This window comes from Rhinoraja longicauda, chromosome 26 (genome assembly GCF_053455715.1).
Source record: "Rhinoraja longicauda isolate Sanriku21f chromosome 26, sRhiLon1.1, whole genome shotgun sequence".
NCBI lineage: Eukaryota > Metazoa > Chordata > Chondrichthyes > Rajiformes > Arhynchobatidae > Rhinoraja > Rhinoraja longicauda.
Window position 1 is genome coordinate 31,913,604 of NC_135978.1, and position 10,453 is coordinate 31,924,056.

General features: G+C 45.8%; 1 protein-coding gene across 1 annotated transcript in view; it reads left to right on the forward strand.

Annotated features, from left to right (window-relative positions):
* The window catches only part of heatr6 (HEAT repeat containing 6), a 98,409-nt gene extending 91,567 nt beyond the window's left edge, over window positions 1–6,842 (forward strand). The window contains exon 20 of the mRNA XM_078422154.1: window positions 1,379–6,842. Within this exon, the coding sequence (XP_078278280.1) occupies window positions 1,379–1,944 (566 nt within the window). The 3' untranslated portion in view covers window positions 1,945–6,842. The remainder of the gene's footprint in view (window positions 1–1,378) is intronic.
* The last annotated feature ends 3,611 nt before the right edge of the window (window positions 6,843–10,453 follow it).

Sequence of the window (10,453 nt, forward strand, 5' to 3'; positions counted from 1 at the left end):
TGTTCAAAGTCTCCTTTCTTCAAGTTCAGGACCCTAGTCTCTGAATTAACCGTGTCACTCTCCATCCTAATGCAGAATTCCACCATATTATGGTCACCGTTGCCCAAGGGGCTTTGCACAACAAGATTGCTAACTAATCCTTCCTCATTACACAATACCCAGTCTAGGATGGCCTGTCCTCTAGTTGGTTCCTCTACATATTGGTTTAAAAATCCATCCTGTATACGTTCCAGGAAATCCTCAGTGCTGTTCCCAATTTGGTTGGCCCAATCTATATGTAGATTAAAGTCACCCATGATAACCGCATGTACCTTTGCTACACGCATCCCTAATTTCCTGCTTGATGCTATCCCAACCTCCCTACTGCTGTTTGGTGGTCCGTACACAACTCCAACAGCGTTTTCTGCCCTTGGCTATTTTGCGGTTCTACCCATACTGATTCTATAGCATCCAAGCTAATGTCTCTCCTTAATCTCCTCTTTAACCAGCAATGCCACCCCACCTCCTCTTCCTTTCTGTCTATCCTTCCTGAATATCGAATACCCCTGCATGTTTAGTTCCCAGCCTTGGTCACCCTGGAGCCATGTCTCCATAATTCCAACTATATCATGTTCATTAACTACTAACTGCACATTCAATTCATCCACCTTATTACGAATGGTCCTTGCATTAAGGCACAATGCTTTCAGGTTTGGTTTTCTTTTCTCCCTTCTACCTTTTGCTTCTGTCCTCCTTTTATGTCCTTCTGCCTCCTTGCATTGGTTCCCATCCCCCTGCCCTGACAGTTTAAACGTGACTTTTCCTACATTCTCTTTCCCGTTAACTGCACGCATACGTTTCCACGTTGTTGACTCCACCCACCCCCCCCCCCCTCCCACTGTTTAGTTTAAACCCACCCATGTAGCACTAGCAAACCTGCCTGCCAGAATGTCGGCCCCCCTCCAATTAAGGTGCAACACGTCCCCTTTTGTACAGGTCACCCCTGCCCCAGAAGAGATCCCAGTGATCTAGAAATCTAAATCCCTGCCCCCTGCACCAAGTCCTCAGCCACACATTCAGATCCCCAATCTCACTGTTGCTACCCTCGCTAGCATGAGGTACTGGAAGCAACCCAGAGATAACCACCCTCGAAGTCCTGCTTTTCCACCTACTACCTAGTTCTCTCCACTCACGTTGCAGAACCTCCTTCCTCTCGTACCCGCGTGATTTCGGCCTACATGCACAATTACTTTTGGCTGTTCGTCTTCCCTCACGAGGAGAGATAGATCAGCCATAATTGAGTAGGCAGGATGGGCTGAACAGCCTGCTTCTGCTCCTGTCACGTGAACATGTCCTCCTTGTTGTGTTGGCGTTGTCTCATTGTGATTGTCCTTCACAGACTCTGCTCCCTGGGCACCCCAGGCATTTGGTGCTTTGACATCGGTGGTAAAAACCTGCAAGAACTTCAAAGTGCGCATCAAGTCGGCCACGGCGCTCGCCATCCCACACTGCCGCCAGCGCTACGGTGACACCAAGCAGCTGTGCGAGATCTGGAGCGCCCTGGTGCTGGCCTTGGAGAAGAGCGAGGAGACTGATGACTTCCTGGAGTTTAGATACTGCGCCAGTCTGCGGACTCAGATCTGCCAGACCCTGCTCCACCTCCTCCGGCTCGTCTCTGCCGAAGACCTGCCCTGTGTCCACCAGACCCTGTCAGGCAAGGGCAACTTAATCCGAGTTTTTGTTCAGCGCTTCCTGACGTCGGGAGTGGAGGCTGATGAAACGATGATTCAGTCAGACCCACAGGATAGGGCCAGGATGCTGCAGGAAGCCGTCCAGAATATAAACAGCCTTCAAGACGTGGCTCCTGATGAGAGAGAGATGATTGTCAAATATTTAGATGACATTTTTAAACATTGTGTGGAACCCATGCAGATAGAGACTGGTCCAAAAATTGCCCAGGCATGAGAATCGTTTTCTTTAAGGGCTATTACCACCTTATGCCTGTTTATATGCTGGATGTAACATGCATTGCAGTATTTCAGCAGCACTGCCTGATTTTAGCTTGTATTTTAACTTGGTATTGGATATAGCAATGGTTCCACTACTTCCAGGATTTGGGATTGTGTTAGCTGCTGGCTGGATTGAAAGCCCAGTGTGACCTTGGTAAACCAGATGGCGATTTACAAACACAAAAGACACAAAGTGCTGGAGTAACTCAGCGGGCCAGGCATCGGCTCTGGAGGACATGGATAGGCGACGTTTGGGTCAGCACGTTTCTGCAGGCCATGACATGAATAGGCCAACCTTCGGTCAACTATTTGGATGAAATTTTTAAACATTGCGTTTGAAGAAGGGTGCCGACACAAAATGTCACCTATCCATGTTCTCCTGAGATGACGCCTGACCCGCTGAGATACTCCAGCACTTTGTGTCTTTTTTCCCCCTTGTGTTTTCCATGTTTGTTCTGGATTTCTTTCCAAGACTCCCAGAGGCAGTCACTCCTCCCTAGGTTCCAGTAAGTGTGCCCCCCCCCCCCCTCTCCCCGACTGAAACGGACTCAGAACTAATGCCGGGAAAAAAACTGCAGGTGCTGGTTAAAATCGAAGGTAGAGACAAAGTGCTGGAGTAACTCAGCGGGCCAGGCATCATCTCTGGAGGATGTGGATAGGTGATGTTTTGGGTGGGGTCCCGGCCCCCTCCTCTGACATCAGTCTGAAGAAGGGTCTCGCCCCGAAATGTCACCCATTCCCTCTCTCCCGAGATGCTGCCTGACCCGCTGAGTTACTCCAGCATTTTGTGTCTACCCAGAACTACTGCTGGCCTGACTGAGGAAGAGCCTGTGCAGTTGGTGGTTAGCTTCTAGTGTTATAAACTGACTAGAGGATGGTTCACTCTCTGCCTAACCTGATGTGGGTGTGCTCCATGCCACACGGGGTCTCTGAGATGGAAAGGACACTGTACATTAGCAATAACACCTCCTTGACAATTTTTTTAAAAAAGTGTGGGCGGAGTACAGAATAAACTGAAATGTCTTTTGAAGTGCCACAGTGTATTCAGAGTAGGTGGGTGGCTGTACCGTGGAATGGAATCTTTTCATTATGTATCTGATAGCTGTCCTCATTATTGTTACGCTATGGGTCAGTTCTCATTTCTATTTATGTTTGTTTTTGTCGACCTTATTGGAGCACCACTGCCATTTCACTCCCACTATAACCAACACTATCATTTCAGTGGTACAATAAGCTGGATCCTTGTCTGTTTTGGAAAGTAGATGTTCTTCAAACCTAAAAGTTGGATTAAAGGAACTGCAAATAATTTGCACTCAAATTACAGGTGAGTATTGAAAGCACATTCAGCTTTGCATTGTAGACTCAAGGGACTGCAGATGCTGGCTTGCAAACAAAAAAAGACACAAAGTGCTGGAGTAACTCAGTGGGTCTGGCATCATCTCAGGAGGACGTTTTGGGTCGGGACCTTCAGAATACAACATGTATAGGCGACGTTTAGTCAGAAGCCTCTCCATGTCCTCCAGATATGTTGCCTGACCCGCTGAGTTACTCCAGCACTTTGTGTCATTTTTCATCCTTGTTTTACATGTTTGTTGTAGATCTTCAGAAGCCAGTTTCTAGCTCCACGGGTTTCTACCATTGGAAGGTTGAAGTGAAATATCCGATGCACATAAGAATTGTTCCTCTTGAACTGTATAACATCGTACCTGTTGTAGAGGGCTCTCAGCTGCTGCAACTTTCCCTCATCTATACGGATCCAAATCCAAGATTGCAGTCCAATGTCAGTGTTAGAAACTTGGCGTGTTCAGGCCAACGGAAACACACTTCTGTCACGAAAGAATCCCAACTTTGGACCTAGCATCAACTAACAACTTCTAGGAGATGACAGATGTTGAGAGTTCAAAGGCGACCAAAACCCATCTTCCTTTTTCACAGATGTACAGTTTTGGACATGGAGTTATACAACACACAAACCGTCCCTTCAGCCCAACTCGGTCAGTGCCTGTCTGAGCAGTCACGCAAATCCCTCCAAATCTCTCCTATACGCACGCATGTCTAAAAGGTTTTTTAAAATTGTAATTGTCCCCATCTCCACCACTTGCTCTGGCTGCTTGTTCCATATGCTTACCATCCTCAGTGTGAAATACTTGACCTCTCCTATAAATCTCTCCCCATCCACGTTCAACCAAAGCCTCTAGTTTTAGAATGACATACCTGAAGAAAAGACTGCAACTATCTACACTATCTCTACGCGTCATGATAAACTTCAACGGTCACCCCACAGCCTCTTTTGTTCCAGCAACTTGTGACAGACCAGCTCATCAATTTCTTATGCACTCCTGGTTTTTTCCAGTGGAAAAAAAAGACACAAAGTGCTGGGGTAACTCAGCGGGTCAGGCAGGATCTCTGGAGAACATGGATAGGCAGGGTTGCCAACTATCCCGTATTAGCTGGGACATCACATATGTTAGGCTAAATTGGTTTGTCCCGTACGGGACCGCCCTTGTCCCGTATTAGGCCCAGGAGGCTGCTATAGGCCCGGACGCTGTAGGCCCGGATGCCCTGGTGCCACCTAACGGAGGTTGCGTAGCAACCCACCTCCCGGCCCGGGTGGCCGCCATCGGTGGAGCGGGAGCACGTGGCCGCTAGCTGGGTGAGGTCATGTGGGGCGCGGGGCGGTGATGTCACCTTATCCCTTATTGGGAGTGAGATAGTTGGCACCCCTATGTATAGGTGATATTTTGGGTCGGGACCCTTGAGTCTGAAGAAGATGAAGACTCTGTCTGAAGAAGAGTCCCGACCCAAAACAACACCTATACATGTTCTCCAGAGATGCTAAGGTACTTCAGCATTTTTATGTCTTTTTTTTGTGAACCTGAATCTGCAATTCCTCGTTTTTACTCTCTGTTTTAGCCAGTGATTGATTTTCTGATGGACACTTTCTCTGAATTGGAAAAAGAAGTGAAACTTGTAAATTTCATAATTTCTGAAGTCAAAACTACTTACTGCTTGCCCATTTGACATTGCTCATTCAAAGGCATTTTGCAGAAGTATCGTCAAACAAACAAGCATTACATAAAAAACACCCATAGCTCTAAACTGTTCCGATGTCATGTTTACTTTGATGGGGTTGCGTACCAGGGAAATGGCCTCATCTGGCTAAGCAGGTTCTTTGCATGATAGAACTGACAATTCCAATCGTGTGTCTGATCAGAACCACTAAACCTTTTCATCCTTCACATACCCACCCTCTGAGAAAGCTACTGGTCTTTCTTGTTTCCCCCCTGAACAATTCTGGTTTCCAATACAGCAATATTACATATATGTGGTCCCCAATATCAACGTCAGCTTTTTTAACGTAATACAACACAATTCCCACTACCCCCCTCCCCACTAGACATCAGAAATGTTGAGATTAAAGTTTGCGGAAGAATCCTCGAAAGTTACTGAGCAAAGCTCTGTGGCGGAGTGGAGATTATGCAGAGATGCATGTTGTAGAAGATGTGACAGGGTAGACCCATTGCATCTTTTGTGCCAACAAGAGTTCTTGGAACTCTTGAAATTTTTTTTGAAAATTCTTGAAACAATTTTTTGGGGAAAATTCTTGAAAAAAACTCCTGAAAAAAAAAAGTTCTCTCTTGAAAATTTCCCTAGATCCTTTTAAACATTTCGATCGACTTCTGTCTGCGTAGCTTGGCGAGGCAAGGAAGAGCGGAATCTTCCTCCATCTTCCTGCAAGTTGATGAGGAATCGGTTCCCAATCTCCCAAGTGGTGGAAACAATACCTTTTACTATTCACTTTCCAATTAGTTGTTTACTCATTGTACTGCAGTTGAACTCTTTGGCTGAAAAAGACTGAGCATTTGGAATGTGCAAAAGCTTTTCTTTGGACCAAACTATATCACCAGGAATCCTAATATTGACTGCAGTATGAATTAACATCACCATTGTTTTGTGGTTTTCAAATAACATGTTTACTACATAACCCACAATGATATCTTTGTGCTTTAGTACTTGCCTCGAGCTATATAATTTGAGTTTGGGCAGGGGTCCAATTGTGTAGTTATTCTTTGCAATTTATGTATTGGTTGTAATTTTAGTCAACATTGGAGGTCTTTGACTAATATTTATCCCTCAATTAGCACAGATGAGGCAGAATACCTACCATCGTCTCTTTACGAGTCCTTTCTATTTAAGAATTAAATCACTGCCTTTTGTAGAGTTCAACATTGAGCACATTTCTGAACTAAAACTCGAAGTGCTGGAGGAACTCAGCGGGTCAGGCAGCATCTGGGGAGGGAAATGGACGGGCGATGATTTGGGCTGGGCCTCTTCTTCAGATGCTGCCTGGCCCGCTGAGACTCTTCTTCAGATGCTGCCTGGCCCGCTGAGTTCCTCCAACATTTTGTGCTTTGCTCAAGATTACAGCATCTGCAGTTTCTTGTGTCCCCACACTTTCAAAACAGTTCGGCTGCAAAGCGTTTTGGGATATTCTGTGGTGTAATTACAAAAAAGCAATATAAATGAATATCTTTTTAGTGTCGATTCGAAGGTTCAATGAGTTAGTCCCGTGACGGTCAAGTAAGGATGACAGCACATGACTGAAACTCTCTTATGAAAAAGAGATCACAACAGTAATTTGTTGCACTGAAATACCAGTGGATTCAAAGCTGCCCAAAACCTATTCCTTGCACTTTGATACTTTATCCAAATTCTGTTCTATGCCTCGGAACAATTATCCAATCTACTGGTAAAGTTTGAATGTAACTCCCCACCATCTTGGTTGCATCCTGTTTATCCGCATAATGTCATGTTCCGGCCACTTTTCAATTTAATTCTATATGTTACAAATTAAATGAGCTTATTTCTTTCAATAAAGTAGTTGTTTTCTTCATGCATTTATAAAAGTGAAAAAAATGCCAAACCTTGCCAGTGATTTCCCTGCTCTGCAAATACAATAAATATCAGCGCACGCTCAGCAAAGAGACGGCGAGGGTGGCACGGCGGCGCAGCGGTAGAGTTGCTGCCTCACAGCGCCAGAGACCCGGGTTCCATCCTGACCACGGGTGCTGTCTGTATGGAGTTTGTACGTTCTCCCCGTGACCTGCGTGGGTTTTCTCCGGGTACTACGGTTTCCTCCCACACTCCAAAGACGTACAGGTTTGTAGGCTAATTAGCTTGGTAAAACTACATTATCCCTAGTGTGTGTAGGATAGTGTTCGGTTGCGGAGATCGGTGGTTGGCACGGACTCGATGGGTCGAAGGGTCTATTTCCGTGCTGAATCTCTAAACTAAAGGGAATGGCAAACCAAAATGGATGTCAGGATGAGATTTGTCTGCATTTCTTTTTACATAAATGACTTATGCAGAGGATTATTTATATTGCTAATTAATATAGGGTTCAGATTTTCGAATAAACTCACAGTTTCTGGGCAACATATGGGTGCAGCTGGTGGGGCTGCTGCCAGAGACCCGGGTTCGATCTTGGTCTCAGCTGCTGTCTGTGCAGAGTTTGCACGTTCTCCCTGTGAGCGCGTGGGGTTTCTCCGGGTGCTCCAGTTTCCTCCCACACTCCAAAGGCGCACAGGTTCATAGGTTAATTGGCTTCGGTACAAATTGTAAATTCTCCCTAGTGTGTCGGATAGTGTGTAAGAGGTGACCGCTGATAGCCACAGACTCAGGGGGCCAAAGTGCCTGTTTCCGTGTAGTATCTCTAAAAGTCTAAAACACCAAAAAAAGAATGGTTTGCAGAAGTTAAGGGAAATAAGAGGAGTTGAAATGCAACTGATGGGATTACTCTGCTTGGGATGAACTCGATGGGCTGAATGGCCTCTTTTTTGTAAGAAGCAGGTAAATAAGAATCCCCTCTTTCCAATTCTGAATGGCTTTGGAATAATGTGGTTAATTCCAGGGAAATTGATAAGGGCAAGGCTGTGGATGTTGTCTATATGGACTTCAGTAAGGCATTTGACAAGGTTCCACATGGTAGGTTGATTAAGAAGGTTAAATCGTTGGGTATTAATAGTGAGGTTGCAAGATGGATTCAACAATGGCTGAATGGGAGATACCAAAGGGTAATGGTTGACAACTGTATGTCAGGTTGGAGGCCAGTGTCTAGTGGAGTACCCCAAGGATCTGTGTTGGGTCCACTGTTGTTTGTCATTTACATTAATGATCTGGATGATGGTGTGGCAAATTGGATTAGTAAATATGCAGATGATACTAAGATAGGTGGTGTAGTTAATAATGAAGTAGAGTTTCAAAGTCTACAGAGAGACTTGGGCCTTTTGGAAGGGTGGGCTGAAAGATGGCAGATGGAGTTTAATGCTGATAAGTGTGAGGTGCTGCATTTTGGTAGGACAAATCAAAATAGGACGTACAGGGTAAATGGTAGGGAATTGAGGAATGCAGTGGAACAGAGGGATCTGGGAATAACTGCATTGTTCCCTGAAGGTGGAATCTCATGTGGATAGGGTGGTGAAGAAGGCGTTTGGTATGCTTGCCTTTATAAATCAGAGCATCGAATATAGAAGTTGGAATGTAATGTTAAAATTGTACAGTGCATTGGTGAGGCCGAATCTGGAGTATGGTGTGCAGTTCTGGTCGCCAAATTATAGGAAGGATGTCGACAAAATGGAGAGGGTACAGAGGAGATTTACTAGAATGTTGCCTGGGTTTCAGCACTTAAGCTACAGAGAGAGGTTGAACAGGTTGGGTCTTTATTCTTTGGAGCGTAGAAGGTTGAGGGGGGACTTGATAGAGTTTTTTTAAATTTTAAGAGGGACGGACAGAGTTGACGTGGGTAGGCTTTTCCCCTTGAGAGTGGGGAAGATTCCAACAAGGGAACATAACTTTAGAATTGAGGGACAAAAGTTTAGGGGTAACATGAGGGGTAATTTCTTTACTCAGAGGGTGGTGGCTGTATGGAATGGGCTTCCGGTGGAAGTGGTGGAGGCAGGCTCGATTTTATTATTTAAGAGTAAATTGGATAGATATATGGATGAGAGGGGATTGGAGGGTTATGGTCTGAGAGCAGGTAGATGAGACTAGGTCAGAGAGAGTGGTCGTCGTGGACTGGTAGGGCCGAACGGGCCTGTTTCCGTGTTATATGGTTATTGTTTTTGGTTGTTGTCTGGCCTAAGAATATTTGAATTGTGTAAGGTGGCACAGAGGGTAGAGCTGCTGCCTCACAGCGCCAAAGACCGAGCGAGGATCAATCCTAACTTCAGGTTTGTGTGGAGTTTGCACGCTCGTCCTGTGTCTGAGTGGATTTTCTTCAAGGTGCTCCAGTTTCCTCCCACATCCCAAAGATGTGTGGGTTTGTATATTAATTGGACTCTCTAAAATTGCCCCTGGTGTGTAAGGAGTGGACGAGAAAGTTGGATAACAGAGAAATAGTGTGAACCGATGGTTGGTATGGACTCTATCACAGAATGCTGGGGTAACTCAGCAGGTCAGGCAGCATCTCAGGAGAGAAGGAATGGGTGACGTTTGGGGTCGAGACCCTTCTTCAGACTGATATCAGGGGGGGGGCGGGACAAAGAAAGGATGTAGGTGGAGACAGGAAGACAGTGGGAGAACTGGGAAGGGGAGGGGAAGAGAGGGACAGAGGAACTATCTAAAGTTGGAGAAGTCAATGTTCATACCGCCGGGCTGCAAGCTGCCCAAGCAAAATATAAGGTGCTGTTCCTCCAATTTGCGGTGGGCCTCACTATGACACTGGAGGAGGCCCATGACAGAAAGGTCAGACTGGGAGTGGGAGGGGGAGTTGAAGTGCTCAGCCACCGGGAGATCAGGTTGGTTAAGATGGACTGAGCGAAGGTGTTGAGCGAAACGATCGCCAAGCCTGCGTTTGGTCTCGCCGACGTAGAGAAGTTGACATCTAGAGCAGCGGATACAATAGATGAGGTTGGAGGAGGTGCAGGTGTTTGGGCCCTTGGATGGAGTTGAGGGGGGAGGTAAAGGGAAAGTGCCTGGGGAGGGGGTGGTTTGGGTAGGAAGGGACGAGTGGACCAGGGAGTTACGGAGGGAACGGTCTCTGCGGAACGCATTTTGCCTGGGGACTCGGTGGGCTGAAGGGCCTGTTTCCACGCTGTGTCTCAATTCAATTCAAGTCACTGATTAGAAATGAGATCTTCCAGGTCTGTGGAACAATGCACAGCGACATTTCATCACTAATCCCTACAGTGCCACTATAAAGATTTTTGAGATTATTTTATTTCAGAGTTACCCAATCAAGAATAATCTTGTTCTCTTTCATTGTCTCAACTGAGGGCAGAAAATCGAGATTGTGGATTGTCAATATTTAGTTTAGTCTATTGTCACGTATGCTGAGGTACAGTGGAAAGCGTGCTATCCAGCCAGCGCAAAGACTATACAATATAATAATCGAGCCGTCCACAGTAGACAGATACCGGATGAAGGATATAATGATTAGTATAAGATAAAGTCCGATTAAAGATAGT